Source organism: Scardinius erythrophthalmus (assembly GCF_964197995.2).
Source record: "Scardinius erythrophthalmus genome assembly, chromosome: 18".
NCBI classification, from domain to species: Eukaryota; Metazoa; Chordata; class Actinopteri; order Cypriniformes; family Leuciscidae; genus Scardinius; species Scardinius erythrophthalmus.
This window is the reverse complement of record NC_138238.1, coordinates 38469994-38487350: the sequence shown is the minus strand read 5'-3', so window position 1 is coordinate 38487350 and position 17357 is coordinate 38469994. Positions and strand designations below refer to the sequence as shown.

General features: G+C 36.4%; 3 protein-coding genes across 3 annotated transcripts in view; 2 read left to right on the top strand and 1 right to left on the bottom strand.

Moving 5' to 3' along the window:
- LOC308706903 (arf-GAP with dual PH domain-containing protein 1) overlaps positions 1-1878 on the top strand; it is a 43784-nt gene extending 41906 nt beyond the window's left edge. Inside the window, exon 11 of the mRNA XM_081392795.1 lies at positions 1-1878. This exon is cut by the window's left edge and continues 1203 nt beyond it. The gene's annotated coding sequence lies outside the window, so the exon portion shown is untranslated.
- Positions 1879-6103: 4225 nt separating this feature from the next.
- On the bottom strand, positions 6104-12002 carry sox8a (SRY-box transcription factor 8a). The gene is made up of 3 exons (XM_081392140.1): positions 11408-12002; positions 9405-9625; positions 6104-7266 (listed from the first exon to the last, which is right to left on the bottom strand). Exons 1-3 carry the CDS (start codon positions 11785-11787, stop codon positions 6689-6691), a joined length of 1179 nt encoding a protein of 392 aa, XP_081248266.1. The 5' UTR covers positions 11788-12002; the 3' UTR covers positions 6104-6688.
- A 940-nt stretch (positions 12003-12942) lies between these two features.
- Positions 12943-16991, top strand: lmf1 (lipase maturation factor 1). The gene is made up of 3 exons (XM_081392421.1): positions 12943-13182; positions 14111-14420; positions 16236-16991. Exons 1-3 carry the CDS (start codon positions 12963-12965, stop codon positions 16252-16254), a joined length of 549 nt encoding a protein of 182 aa, XP_081248547.1. The 5' UTR covers positions 12943-12962; the 3' UTR covers positions 16255-16991.
- The last annotated feature ends 366 nt before the right edge of the window (positions 16992-17357 follow it).

Here is a 17357-nt window from a genome sequence, read left to right as displayed (position 1 = left end):
TTTGCTTCTCAATCTATCATTTAAGAATTTTTCGATATTTGTTCCAGCAAACAAGACAAAAATACTGAGTAAGAAAATGATTTTGCATTACAGGGGTTTCGTTCATTGGAAAAACCCTGTTAGAAAACTGATATGATCAATATGATTCTATAGGCAGTTCATTTCATATACTACATACTACTTGTGTTGTCTTTGCAGGGCGCACGTGTCAGATTTACATCATGAAGACGGTTGTGTTCTTGATTTATTTTCCTCCACTAGGTGGAAGCATATCACAGATGAAGATGCATGTGCCCATCAGCTCCTGATGCAGAATAGGGCTGATATTAGTGATTTATTGGCCGATATTTGGCCAAATTGAGATGATATGGCAAAAACCAAGCTAACTTTGATGATTAAGACTATAGCGCTACACTGCCGCTCAAAGGTTCGGGGTCGGTATGATTTTTAATGTTAAGAAGTCTCTTGCTCACAAAGGCTGCATTTATTTGATTAAAAATACAAAACAAACAGTAAAATTCTGAAATATTATTGCAATTTAAAATAACTGGTTTTGTATTTGAATATATTTTAAAATATAATTTATTCCTGTGATCAAAGCTGAATTTTCAGCATCATTACTCCAGTCTTCAGTGTCACATGATCCTTCAGAAATCACTCTAATATGAGGATTATGTTGAAAACAGTTCAAAAGAACAGCATTTATTTTGAAAAATAATCTTTTGTAACATTATAAATGTCTTTACTGTCAGTTTTGATCAATTTAACGCATCATTGGATAAAATTAGGCTATTAATTTCTTTAATTTCTTTCCAAAAAAATAATAAAAAACGGCAGTGTATACTGTTACAAAAGCTTTCTATTTCAGATAAATGCTGTTCTTTTGAATTTTCTGTTCATCTCAGAATCCAGAAAAATAAAATGTATCACAATTTCCACATAAATCTGAATCAGCATGACTGTTTTCAACACTGATAATAATCATAAATGTTTCTTGATCATCAAATCATCATATTAGAGTGATTTCTGAAGGATCATGTGACACTGAAGACTGGAGTAATGATGCTGAAAATTCAGCTTTGATCACAGGAATAAATTACACTTTACTGTATATTCACATAGAAAATTTAAAATGCTATTTTAAATTACAATAATATTTCATAATATTACTGTATTTTTTATTAAATAAGTGCAGCTTTGGTGAGTAGAAAAGACTTATTGTACACTAAAAACTGCTGATCCCAAACTTCGGAACGGCAGTGTCGTTCCCCTTATCTTAGTCAGTAAGTAAAAAAAGGTTTACAAATATGATTTTATTGAGTGATTATTATGTTTTTGATTTATAAGCAATCTTATTTGCTGCCTTTAAATTGCATTATGTATGTGTATATATATGGGCCGCCCTGCTTTATGAATATTGGTATCTGCGATTAAAAAGACACACACTGGTTGACCACTACTTTATATACGATATCTTTACTCTCAGCCAGACTACAGCACATCTGTCGACTGTCAAGGATGCAGAAGAGAATTATACAGGTTTTATATAATAGATATGAATGTTTAGATGGCAGGTTATGATATCGATAATGTAAGCTCAGTTCTTCGTTCCGCAGGTCCTCTTGTTCAGGTTATGATGATATTCAGGTGTTTTTCTTCAGATTTGTTTCAAATATGAAAACATATCTTGGCATTAACCTTTTTTTTTTTGGACTAAAAGATAAAGTGGTTTTGAGGCCTGTCGTTATTAAAAAATGAAAAAAAAAAACTATGTTTGATCAGGACTCCAGCGAGAAGTGCTTTATTTTTGTGATAATGACTGTCTGATTGTACATTATCCTGCTTATTATGCGCCTAATTATGAATAAATACATGGACATGAAATATTTGAGTTGAAATTGTTTTGTTTGAAGAGATTGTGAAACCATGGTATATATATATACAGTATATGAAAGTAGATCTAATTCTCTCACTGTACTGTAACACTATGGTGCTTTTTGTAAGAGTTAGTGTTTGATGTTTCTGGTCTGAAAATCATTTGCATATTTTAGGACCAAGAAGGTCCTGTTGAGTTTAAAATAAAGAAAAGCATATGTCACACAGTGGAAAACAAAGACGGCTATTCTGAAGGCATGATCACACATCTACTCTTCACACATGGAGAGACAAAACTGAACTCTATAACTAAACTGAGGATTGACTTAAACATGAATAAACATGAGCTTGTTTAAGGTGCATTTACATATTGCAAGTGCAACTATTATATATATTTTTTCTTGCAAATGATAAAATACAGTACAATGTCAAGACTATTGCAGGATACATTTTCTGTGCATTTGATTTTAGTATATATTCATATATTATATAGTGTTGCCATAAAGTCTTATTTTTGTATCAAAAATAGAAATATGTACTTAAATCATTAAAATTGTAACTGAAATAAAAGTAATAAAACTTTGTAGACATGTTAAAAAAACAATAATTAAATAAAAATGACAAAACACAATAAAATTACTAAAACTTAAAACCAAAATTATACAAAAATAAAAACTAATTCAAAATAAATAAATAAAAAGTATAATAATATCGCAGGTGTACTAAAATAAGATTGTACTGTATATAAATATGTAAAATGAAATGCACAGATTATGCATTCTTTAAAAATCTTGATATTGCACTATTTTCAATTTCATAAGTTGCAATATGTAAAGGAATCTTAAACAGAACAAACATATATATATATATTATATTTGTGGTTGGAATTGCATGTTCTCAGAACATTGTTTTGTATGTGTGTGTGTGTGTGTGTGTCTGAGTGAGTGAGTGAGTGTGTGTGTGTGTGTGTGTGTGTGTGTGTGTGTGTGTGTGTGTGTGTGAGTGAGTGAGTGAGTGAATGTGTGTGTGTGTGTGTGTGTGTGTGTGTGTGTGTGTGTGTGTGTGTGTGTGTGTGTGTGTGTGTGTGTGTGTGTGTGTGTGTGTCTGAGTGAGTGAGTGAGTGAGTGAGTGAGTGAGTGAGTGAGTGAGTGTGTGTGTGTGTGTGTGTGTGTGTGTGTGTGTGTGTGTGTGTGTGTGTGTGAGTGTGTGTGTGAGTGAGTGAGTGAGTGAGTGAGTGAGTGAGTGAGTGTGTGTGTGTGTGTGTGTGTGTGTGTGTGTGTGTGTGTGTGTGTGTGTGTGTGTGTGTGTGTGAGACATCGTTGCCTGACCTGATGCATTCCATTGCCTTCCTTCCCCATCAGTCTGGCTCCACTGCCCCGTGGAACTGTGGGTAAGTCAATGTTGGTTCTGTCTGGCTGCGTGTTGTCATTGGCGTCCGGGCTGTGCAAGACACACACACACACACGCACACACAGCAGGAGGCTGTTTGCAACCCAGCAGGAAATCATTAAATTAGGGTGGCGTCGCACAAGCTCTGGACATCCGTTCTTCATAAGACTGATCCAGGAAGGTAAAGACTCCAGAGCCGCCAATCACCGCTTCACTGTTTTGATGACGGTGTGAATTTGGGTTTTAGAAAAATCTTACAATATTTGATGAAACGGCAAAGAGTTCATGAATTTTGTCCCTAACATGAAAATCGAAAAAGTTCCGAAGATGCATATTTTCTGCCCAAGTTGTCAGGGACATTATAGCTTGGATATATGCCATATCAATAACATATATAACATATTATAGCATACAGCAGTGTTACTATATTCATGTTACTGTACATAGTGAGGCCAGTAGGTGGTGACAAATTAATTTATGAGTGAGTCACTGAATCATTCATTCAATCGATTCATTCATTCATCAAAACAGGATAACCGTATTTATGAGTGAGTCATTGAATCAATCACTCAACCGATTTGTTCATTCGGTAAAATGGGATAACCGTATTTATGAGTGAGTCATTGAATCAATCACTCAACCGATTTGTTCATTCGGTAAAACGGGATAACTGTATTTATGAGTGAGTCACTGAATCAATCACTCAACCGATTTGTTCATTCGGTAAAACGAGATAACCGTATTTATGAGTGAGTCATTGAATCAATCACTCAACCGATTCGTTCATTCGGTAAAACAGGAGAACCGTATTTATGAGTGAGTCATTGAATCAATCACTCAACCGATTTGTTCATTCAGTAAAACATGATAACCGTATTTATGAGTGAGTCATTGAATCAATCACTCAACTGATTCATTCATTCAGTAAAAAAGGATAATCGTATTTATGAGTGAGTCATTGAATCAATCACTCAAATGATTCGTTCATTCAGTAAAACAGGATAATCGTATTTATGAGTGAGTCATTGAATCAATCACTCAACTGATTCATTCATTCAGTAAAAAAGGATAATCGTATTTATGAGTGAGTCATTGAATCAATCACTCAACTGATTCGTTCATTCAGTAAAACAGGATAACCGTATTTATGAGTGCGTCATTGAATCAATCACTCAACTGATTCGTTCATTCAGTAAAACAGGATAACCGTATTTATGAGTGAGTCATTGAATCAATCACTCAACCGATTCGTTCATTATGAGTGAGTCATTGAATCAATCACTCAACCTATTCGTTCATATGGTAAAACAGGATAACCGTATTTATAAGTGAGTCATTGAATCAATCACTCAATCGATTCGTTCATTATGAGTGAGTCATTGAATCAATCACTCAACCGATTCGTTCAAAAGCACTGATTTGTTCAGGAAAGAAACAGCACTACTGTATGTTGCTCAGAGATCTTGTTATAACTATATTCACTGGTGGAGCAAAAACATACAAAGTAACTGCCAATGTGAGTTAAATGTAAGTTAGTTAATTTTTACAAGTAAATTTGTTGTTGTATGCTAAAAAACTGTGTTTATATCAAGAGCTCTTAACACTTGAATCACCAGTCCAGAGAAGAACTCAGCTTTATGTGTAGATTGAACTTTGACCTGCTGTAATCATAGTCAGCTTTTCATCAATAACTCTTTCGATGTGTGTTAGGTTGTCTTTATCTGGGGGTCTTTAAAGTCCCCCTGTGGTGCAAATTTAGCTTTTAATGTTGTTTATGTGTCTATGTGGTGTTTTTAATCTGCTTTAAGACAAAGCATGTGTAAGTTCATAAGTCGACAGCATTGCTGAGTATTTCCTCCTTAAAACTGCAGTGAACCAAAGACAGTCTCAAAAACACGCTTTGAAATCGCTGGTGTTTTTGACGTCACAAACTACCTTGTAACCAATCAGATCAACGTGTGATCGTCAACCAGTGGATCTCTGAGCTGAGGGAGTGAGTGGAGGCGGGGCTCATTTGCATATTCATAGAACCGCGCATACTAAATGAGGCAAGGGTGTCGAGTTACAGTCAAGATATTTTATGGCATGAAGAAAAAACTTTTAAATATGTGTATTTGGTGATCAAAGATGAGTTTTACAGGATAATATAATAGACTACAGAGGGACTTTAAGTGCATGATTTTTCTTCCAGTATAGATCACTATCACCAATGTGCAAAACTGGTGCCCGAAAATCTGAATTCAATAACAACTTAACATAACACACCATACTTGTGTTAGGAATGAAAATTGTTGTGCTTATTGTCCAGTTTTACGACCCAATAATGTCAGCGAACAAAATGATGCGTGCGACATGTCAACACTATAATTGCATTCTCCACTTTGAGATCATCAATGTAATAAAGTGTAGTGAAAGGAAAATAAGTCTGGTCCACCCACACCCATCTGCTTTAAAATCACTGGCTCATTTCCACAGCATGAACAACTTATTCTCCTCCATTTATGCATTTTCTGCTGCTTTTGTTGCTGTTTATCCAAATAGCAGAGGCTCTGTCTGTTCTTGCGCTCTTCTTTCATGTAACGGCATTGGTAATGATTTTCTGCTTTGTATTTGTTTTGTTCCCTCCCGTAATTAATGTCTCTTTTATAATGAAAACAAAGAGCCCTTTGAGACGCTGTCATTCAGAATCAGCCTTCGCTCTTTTCTGCTCTCCCTCGCTGTTTCTTGGCTTTGTAAACATGCATCTCTCCAATATTTGGATTAAACTCATAGTAGCTTCATTTCGGACTCTAATCTAAGTTATCTTGCTTTCTCAACAGTAAAGACATCAGGCAGAAGTGCACATTCATTCATGTTACATTTTAATTGCATTTAGCAAAAAACAAATCCATGATTGCATTTAAATAGCGTATTGAATATTGACAACAGAAATTGCATCTCACTCCCAAAAAACGAACAAAAATCCCCAGACAAAAACACTTTTATCCAGACCATAGTATAAACAAAATACGTTCAATATTGAAAAGTGAACCCAAAATGGTAAGGAAAATTGGTAACACTGTACAATAAGGTTGCATTTGTTAACAATAGTTTTTCATTTCAACATGATTAAAATCCAAAGTTGTATTTGTTAACATATGTTAATGAACTAACATGAACAAACAATGGACAATTCGATTACTAACTAAAGTTAATAAATGCTTTAAAATACATATATTGTTCATTGTTAGTTCATGTTAGCTAATGCATTGACTAATGTTAACAAATGAGACCTTTGTAAAGTGTTTCCAGAAAATCTAAAGGTCAAAAATGACCAGAAAAGTCTATGAAATGGCAAAATAAAACATAAAGAATCAGCAAAAAACGGATTGTCCAGAGCATCGTCTACTCGTCTCCTTATAGTCCCATAATTCTCCCGATGGCATCAGGGCCGCGTTAAAGTCGTGTAAACCGGTTGCTCCCAGTTTGCACCGGGACTGTGAGATGGACTGGACAAACTGTTGAGAACAGGAGTCACGTACGACCTTCTGGAGAAATGGGAGTACGGATATTGATAAATGCCAGCGGGATACCCGGAGAATGTGGTGAAGTACGTAGAGTTCTGCATGTCGGGACAGTCGCTCAGTTCAGATTGGGTCGGCGACCCGTGAGACTCTCCGTAATGAGAAGGACTCAATTGTTCAGTTTTAATGAGCGGTCTTTGATGGTTGTGTGAAGATGTGGACGGTGACCCGGACGGCTTGTTCCACGCCGGGACGGTGCCGTGATGGTGATAGGACACGCTGAAGCCGTTGTTCTCGGACGGGCCGGTCAGCGGCAGGTACTGGTCGAACTCGCGCACGTCGAACGGGCCCATGCTGCCGATGACGTCGCTGCTGAGCTCAGAGATGTCCAGATTGCTGAAGTCGATGTTCTGTCTTGTGTTCTCCGTCACACGCTTCCCGCTCTGATGCTGATCGGACTTCGGGGTGGTCGGAGGCGTTGGAGGCCCGTGTGCTTGAACTGGGGCGGAAATAGCAAATATGGTTTGTGGGGTTGAGTTAGTAGTATAGTGGTCGACCGATATATCGGCCGATATTGGCATACATTTATGTATAGGTTAATTCAGCAATAATAAATAATATTTTTGGAGATTCCAACTGGGATGGAAACATCAAACATGCATATAGTATAGTGGTCGACCGATTATCGGCCGATATTTGCCATTTTTTAATCATTCTGTTTGGCCGATTTGTATGTTGTATTCATGTCATAAACTGTAAAAAAGTGTTAACCTGCTATTGTAACCTTAAAGAGCTGTTTTTTTACCTAATTTTATTGGCATAAATTAATGTATTTTTTAATTCAGCAATATTAAATAATATTTTTGGAGATTCCAACTGGGATGAAAACATCAAATACGTTTTTTTCGGGTTGAGCTGGAAAAAGATAAACATGCATATAGTATAGTGGTCGACCGATTATGGGCCGATATTTGGCATTTTTTAATCATTCTGTTTGGCCAATTTGCATGTTGTATTCATGTCATAAACTGTAAAAAAGTGTTAACCTGCAAATGTAACCTTAAAGAGCTGTTTTTTACCTAATTTTATTGGCATAAATTAATGTATAGGTTAATTCAGCAATATTACATAATCATTTTGGAGATTCCAAATGGGATGGAAACATCAAATAAGTTTTTTTGGGTTGAGTTGTAAAAAATAAACATGCATATAGTCGACAGATATATCAGCCGATATTTGGCATTTTTTAATCATTCTGTTTGGCCAATTTGTATGTTGTATTCATGTCATAAACTGTAAAAAGTGTTAATGTGTAACTCTAACCTTAAAGAGCTATTTTTCATTTAATTTTATTGGCATAAATTAATGTATAGGTTAATTCAGCAATAATAAATAATATTTTTGGAGATTCCAACTGGGATGGAAACATCAAATAAGTTTTTTGAGTTGAGTTGGACAAAAATAAACATGCATATAGTATAGTGGTCGACCGAAATATTGGCCGATATTCTGCATTTTTTAATCATTCTGTTTGGCCAATTTGCATGTTGTATTAATGTCATAAACTGTAAAAAAGTGTTAACCTGCAACTGTAACCTTAAAGAGCAGTTTTTTACCAAATTTTATTGGCATAAATTAATGTATAGGTTAATTCAGCAATATTACATAATAATTTTGGAGATTCCAAATGGGATGGAAACATCAAATACGTTTTTTTGGGGGTTGAGTTGGAAAAAAATAAACATACATATATTATAGTGGTTGTCCGATATATCGTCAAGACCGATATATCGGCCGATATTTGCCATCTTTCAAATATTCTGTTGATGTGTATTTCATATTCATATATACACTGTAAAACATGGTAACCTGCGATTATTACATTAAAGAGCTGTTTTTATTTGATTTGATTTGGTTACAGTTTACTTCCTTTTTATTCATATATGTTTGTATGTTTATTAAAAATACTTAAGCAGGGTTACAAAATCACAAAAAATACTATTTACTTTACAGATTTGTTTTTTTTATCAAGTTCTAATAATTTTTTTCATTTAATTTATTTTCAAATGATATTTCTAATTATATATTTTTTATATAATATATTTTGTGTATTATATATGATATCTAATTCTTAAATTCTATATTAAATATATAAGTATATAGTTCTAATTTACTGAAAATAAATAGAATTTTAGCAAATGTGTTAAATTAAAACGATGGTAACCAAAAAAAGATAACAGGTATTTTTAAGTTAAAAATATAACTTATTATTGCTGAATCAACCTAAATACATTCATTTATTCCAACAAAATTCATTTTTATAAGTTAAAGTGAGTAAAAAAACAACAATCTTGGCTTTAAATCGGCCATCAGCTCTGTTAATAAAACATTAATATCGGTCCACTGTAGATGTTCTGTACTTACTATAGGGTTAGGATTAGTGTTTGGTTTATTTTAGGGTAAATTGCATGTAATTATGCATCATTTATAGTTATTACTAAAGTAACTACATGTAACATATGTAACACTGTCAAATAAAGTGTTATCCGAAATTAGTATTGATCCCAACAGTGACATTCAGTTAAAGTACTAGCCTGAATTGCTGCTTTCCAGGACAGTGGATTAGGCATTACTCACCTCCATGATTGTGCATCCCTCTCGCTCCCGCTTCCATCTTGTACATGTGATCCGAGGAATGCTGGATCTTCTCAGCTCCCGGCTCCAGCTCACCCTGACCCGGCTTCAGGCTCTTCCGTCTCCGAGGCTGGTACTTATAATCCGGATAGTCCTTCTTGTGCTGGACTCGCAGTCTCTCGGCCTCCTCCACAAACGGCCTCTTCTCGCTCTCCGAGAGCAGCCTGGACAATCCCGGGAAAAGAGTCCAACATTAAAGCAACTGTGCGGGAAAGCATTTCAGATCTGGATTTAGATGTTAGCTGGTTTCTAAGCTGGTGCGGACGTTCTTGGTCCAGCTAAAAAACAGAGTGTTTACAAGCAACTACACATTTACTCCTTTAAACTGTGTCAGTTTCACTAGCAGCCACTGTCGCTAACACAAGCACTATTCCCCAGCAGTGACTAGCACATGTTCGATTAGCCTCTTTACAGTGAGGTTCCCTGTGGTGAGAAGTAACTAGCGTCCTTGTTACATGTAGTTACCATAGTAATAACTATAAATTATGCATAATTACATGCAACTAACCCCTTTTCTTAACCCTAACCTATAGTAAGTACATGCAGTTAATTATTATTAATCGGTACTTTAATGCATAATTACACTGTAACGCGGACACCTTAAAATAAAGTGTAAGCCTTTAGTGTAAGGTGACGTAGTTACATTGTACTTACTCAAATAATCACTGAGTAATATTAATTAACAACATGTACTTACTATTGAGTTAGGGTTAGTTACTTTTAATTATGCATCATTTCGTGTTATTATAGTCTGTAGTAACGAGTTACTATTATATAAATAAAGTGTTACCAGTAACTATTCGATGTGTTACTGAGAACAAATTGCATAATTCTGTTGTTCTGTTCTGTATCCTGAATTATTCCTTGCACCTCTTCCAGTTTTAATAACCAGATAATTATTATTAAATATCTGGTCCTGTATGAGAAATTAGGGTTACACTTTATTAGGTGTCTTTGTTACACTGTAAAACTGCATTTCTACTGGATTGATGTTTGGTTGCATGTAATTATGCATAATTTATAGTTATTACTAGTAACTACATGTAACAGACACTGTAACATGAAGTGTTACTGAAATTAGTATTGATCCCAACAGTTACATTTTGTTAAATTATTAGTCTGAATTGCTGCTTTATAGTTCAATTAAAATCATACTAAGAGTACAATACAAGTCTATTTAATAATAAATCCTTTATCTAATAAAATGCTATCTGATACATTGTAAAAAGTTACTTGTTTTAAAGAGCTGATTTAACCCATAAAATGAGTTTTGTTGGTATAAACCTATTAGATTGATTCAGTGATGCTGAATGATATTAAACCAGTTAATGTCTATTCCGATATCTATATCATATACAAGCTCTGAATACAGGATATCGGCCATTGTACATCCCTTATGTTCTCTCTGTTGTTGCTGTTTTGTTGTGTTTTTTGGTGTGTGATGTCAGTGATTATTTTTGATTGTATTATGATATGTCGATAATTTACCATGTTATGTGTGTTTGTGTAATATACGCATTTGTGGAAACAAATTTCCTCTCGAGGACAAATAAAAATCAATCAATCAATCTATCTATCTATCTATCTATCTATCTATCTATCTATCTATCTATCTATCTATCTATCTATCTATCTATCTATCTATCTATCTATCTATCTATCTATCTATCTATCCATCCATCCATCCATCCATCCATCCATCCATCCATCCATCCATCCATCTAATCTATCTATCTATCTATCTATCTATCTATCTATCTATCTATCTATCTATCTATCTATCTATCTTAATTCAGATATTACCATTTAAGATAGGCTACTAGTAACACAAGTAGTCTAAGGAGTGCATGCCATGCACGAGCCGATACTGTAGTTTAATAACTCTTTGTGTAAGTAGGCCTACATAATGTGCAGAATGTCATGTAAAATGTGACCCGTGCACGAACCTCCATAACTTGCCCAGGGTCTTGCTGAGCTCTGCGTTGTGGAGGTGCGGGTACTGATCCGCGAGCTTCCTGCGCGCCGCCTGCGCCCACACCATGAACGCGTTCATCGGCCTCTTCACGTGCGGCTTGTCCTTCAGAGACCTGATCCCCTGCATCGGCATCGGCACCAGGGACCAGTCGTAGCCTTTGAGGACCTGCGACACGGCATCGCGAATACACGGTGGGAAACGCGCGTCTTCCTCGCTGTCCGCGCGCTCGCCGGTGCCGGTTCGCGCGCCTTGTTCATCGGACACGGATGGAGAAGACGGTGAATCCGAGTCCGCATCTCCAATAAAAGAGCTTTCAGTCCCAGAACTAGTTTTATCCGGCTCCTTTGACATTTTTAAAATCCTCTCTGAGCTCTGAAGTTGCGCAATAACACGACCGTAACTTTACGCGCAGCGCGCGCTCGCGTTAGTTATCCCAGATAAACCTGTTGATTTCTTGAATCTGCGTCGATCAACACTGGCGGAGCAATTGGCAATATTTCACAACTTGTTGGTGTGTGAGAGAGAAGTTTTTGTGGGGCTTCTGTACTCTCGCGCTCCTCCTTCTCTCCTCTCATTGGCGGAGAAGCTTTTGCGCAACCTCTCCTATTGGTCTGTGCAGTGCATCAGCAACTTTTTCAGTTAATTGAACATAATTGACTAACAAATTACACCGTCATGCCATAACTGCTCATGGGTTCCCTGAATAATCCAATTTTCGCCCACTGTATTTTATGAAAACACTTGCAGGCTAACTTAATAAACCTGACTTGAATAAAACACTAAATAAATTATCTATGTTTTCCCATAATTCTCTGCACAAATAATTTTTATATTTTTGATATAGCTGTTGTGTAAACAACAAGTGAACACAGTAAAACAACACATAAGGAAGATTTGAACTCAAAGTTTGAACTTTTTAATGTTTTAAATGTTTAATACAAGTTATTAAGTACCATATTTATGTAAACAGCATATTTACTAAATTGTGCAGTAAAGTTTAATGTAATGGGATATTTCATTTTTGACAACCCCGTATTGTGTGACAACATGCCCCGATAAAGGTCAACATACGTAAAAAAAAGTGTATTTTTTTCTTCTTTTGGGCAATAAGGATGGAAATTTAATGTGGAATAGCTTTTTGTAGCACACACACACACACACACACACACACACACACACACACACACACACACACACACACACACACACACACACACACACACTATATAGACACTTAAGTTAGATGCGATTAATCGACAGTGTTATAAACATCAATTTAAATTTCATTTTAGATTTCAAACTTTAGATTTCAAACTTTTACCACCTGAACTATGGTATACTACTTTAGCTCTTGTCACACGGTGAACAGTTTTTATTTAAATAATTATTACCAAGTCGAGTAGAACAGCCTAAACAAACTTTACAGAAGCTCAGTCTGAAGGTTGTGTTGGCAGAGGCGCATTGTCCTCTGATTGGTCGGTCCGCTGCGCGTGATTTCTTACGCATGCGCAGATCATTCTGAAAAAATGGCGTCCTCCAGTGAGAACCCTGAGAACAGTGAAAGTTTCCTAAGAAAGCGACGTGGAAACCCGCTCGTTCCCGACAGTCTTTCACACGACGGCTGCAGCGAGACAGCGCAAGACGAAGACAAGACCAAATATGACAAGAAAGTGTGTGTATCGATACAGACCGGGACCTACTGGCTCACGCGCATCGCGCTCCTGCGAGCCATTGCGTTCATCTACTGTGAGTCTGACAGGTGGCCACTCTACAGGAGGCGGTTGCTAGGAGACCAGACACAATTAGTTACATCACTTAGTTACAATTACTGACCTGTGCACTGGATATATGCAGTGTTGTGTGCAACTCATTACAAGTAACTTGAGTTACGGTATCAGATTACTTTTTCAAGTAACTAGTAAAGTAACGCATTACTTATAAAATTTACAACAAAATATCTGACTTACTTTCTCAAACAAGTAACACAAGTTACTTTGTTTTCCCATTTATTGACTGACAGCTCTCTTGTCCCCATATTGAGACAGACGGAAGTGCTGAGGCGTTGTGTGTGTGTGTAAACATGATGGTTATTGTAGTTCAAGATTAAATGTGAGTGTGCATTTACTCATCTCACTTGCACAAAAAAAGATTCAATATTCCTGAAAATGAATAAAATCAGTGAAATGCAGAATCAGAATACTATGCAAACCTCCAATAACTAAATATGTAAAATAAAACATACATTTGTATGCATTCTAACTCACTTTATTGACCAACGTACTTGCTTCTGACCTTCGATGATTCAGTAAAACCATAAGCAAAAAGACTTTTTTGTTTTTATCGGTAAAGTAAGTGTTAAACTTTCTTCTCCTGTATCTATTCTTCCGTTATCCTGAAAGGTTTGCTTGTGAATCTGCATTTCCTTCAGCCTGAGGACTATAATTTCACTTTTGGTGTGAAAGGGTCTTTACATTTGCCCAAAAATATAACTTTTTGTCATAAAAAAAACAAGCCCAGGTAAAATAAAAAGTACAAAAGTAACGCAATAAGTTACTTTTTAAGGGACTAACGCAATATTGTAATGCATTACTTTTCAAAGTAACTTTCCCCAACACTGGATATAAGTTTAAAGTGTGTGTATAGTAACTCAGGTGTGAAATCATATGCTTTCTAGTCGTGGCTTTCACTGTGGCTTACAACCAGAACAAGCAGCTGATCGGAGGGAAAGGCCTGATGCCCTGCAAGGATTACCTGAGGAGCGTCAAGCGGTATGTGGGGGGCAAGATTGGCACCGCGGCCCTGGCATACACTCCCTCAGTCCTCTGGCTCATGGACTGGACTGACATGGATGCCAACCTGGATGGCATTGCTCTGGCGGGAATGGCACTTTCAGGGTTTGTCCTGCTCATGGGAAGTGCCAATATGATCATTATGGGAATACTGTGGATCCTGTACCATTCTATTGTGAATGTCGGACAGCTTTGGTGAGCACACACACACACACACACACTCACTCACTCACTCACTCACTCACTCACTCACTCACTCACTCTCACGCACACTCACTCACACACACTCACTCACACACACACAATCTCACACACACACACACACACACACACACACACACACACACACACACACACACACACACACACACACACACACACACAATCTCACTCACTCACACACACACACACACACACACACACACACACACACACAATCTCACTCACTCACACACACACACACACACACACACACACACTCACTCACACTCACACTCACACTCACACTCACTCACTCACTCACTCACTCACTCTCACACACACTCACTCACTCTCACGCACACTCACTCACACACACTCACTCACACACACACAATCTCACACACACACACACACACACACACACACACACACACACACACACACACACACACACAATCTCACTCACTCACACACACACACACACACACACACACACACACACACACACACAATCTCACTCACTCACACACACACACACACACACACACACACTCACTCACACTCACACTCACACTCACTCACTCACTCACTCACTCTCACACACACTCACTCACTCTCACGCACACTCACTCACACACACTCACTCACACACACACACACAATCTCACACACACACACACACACACACACACACACACACACACACACACACACACACACACACACACACACAATCTCACTCACACACACACACACACACACACACACACACACACACACACACACACACACACACACAATCTCACTCACTCACACACACACACACACACACACACACACACACACACACACACACACACACACACACACACTCACTCACACTCACACTCACTCACTCACTCACTCACTCACTCACTCACTCACTCACTCACTCACTCTCACACACACTCACACACACTCACACACACACACACACACACACACACTCACACACACACACACACACACACACACACACACACACACACACACACACACACACACACACACTCACTGACTCACTCACTCTCACACACATAATATGTCATAGATGTGAGAAGTTTCAATTATAACATACTAAGTAATAATGTATTATTATTATGACATTATTAATATCATCATTTTTACATTTTATCTCATGTATGTCATTTTTGACAGTCAAAATTTCGTCATTTAGACACGAGTCGAAATTATTTAAAAAATAATGACAGAACTATGAAATAAGAAGCCATAATTATGTAAAAAATGACTTAAAATTCTGAGATACTAAGTAATAATTGTGCAAAGTAAAAAATCTTACATAGTAAGTAATAAGTATGAGATAAAAAATCTAAATTGACACTCTTCATGACATTTTCTTCACATCATCTCAAAGTTTTGTCTCATAATTATTACTGTCAATTGACAGTCAAAATTTTGTCATTATGAAATTGAGCTAAAAATCAACCAACTATGAGATATAAAGTCATAATTATGACAAAAAATTTACTGTTAAAATTAAGTTGAAATTGACAAAAAACAATGACACAAAAAGTCAAAACTATAATATTGAAATACAAAACTATATAATTATGACCAAAAAATTATAATTATGACTTTGTCATAACTTTGAGTTTTTATCTCAGAATTTAGACTTTTATCTCATAATTATGACTCACGAGTTCTGATTTATCAAAGCATGTTTTTTATGTGAAGTGTGTTGAAAATAGACTCCCATACTTTGAAAATGAATTTAATCTCATATATTTCTCTTTTCTTCCTCTCTTCCAGGTACTCGTTTGGTGAGTAAACATCTCTTTGATTTCTAGTCTCAGAATCCTCATAGAACACGTGGATGTGAGTTTTCATGAATTATTGGAAGTCAGGAGTACACCAGAGCCTCTTCTCCCAGAATTCCCTTCAGTGTTTAGAGTTTATATGTGGGATCTGCACAAGTTTGACGGATTGAGGCTTAGAAGCTGATTCATCTGAACTCTTACCCCAGTGTTTTACCTCATCCCACTAACCACATCTGTAATCGGCCACTTGAAATCCTCCATCCCACCAAAATCCAAATTCCCCAGATAAACAAGAAAGCCACAAATGGGCTCAGTTGGCCAATCAGGTTTTCATTTAGAGCCATTGTTGAATGGAAGACAAGAACATGTTTTTTCATTTATATATGAATATTTATTGTGTTTTATACACCAGTTTTAAGCCATTTAAAGCCGTTCCTGATTTTAGGGATCAATCCAAGTGCATGTAACAGTGTGATGCCACTGTAATGGATTTCAGATGATTATAAATCTTTATACATTTTTAAAAGTAGTCACACCAGGGATGTCACACTACATCAATATGGTCAATTGATCAATATCTATTGATGCATCGATCATACATGTATGTATATTTATATGTACATGCTGTATGTAGGTTGCATTTGTGAGTTCATTAAAATGGAACTGGTTGTGTCAAATAGAAACGTGATATTGATCTGAGTCCAAGCAAATTGTAATCATATTGCTATGGAAGCTTGTTTTCCATCACAGAATAAAAAGTAAAAAACGTAATTGCGACTTTTTATCTCACAATTCTGACTTTATTTCTCAAAAATGCATGTTTTTATCTCGCAATTCTGACTTTATAACACGCAATTGGGAAATATAAAGTCAGAATTGTGTGATATAAAGTTGCAATTGTGTGTTATAAAGTCCGAATTATGAGATTTAAACATGCATTTTTGAGATATAAAGTCAGAATTACATGATATAAAGTTGCAATTGTGTGTTATAAAGTCCAAATTATGAGATTTAAACACGCAATTGGGAGATATTAAGTCAGAATTGCGTGATATAAAGTTGCAATTATGTGTTATAAAGTCCGAATTATAAGATTTAAACATGCATTTTTGAG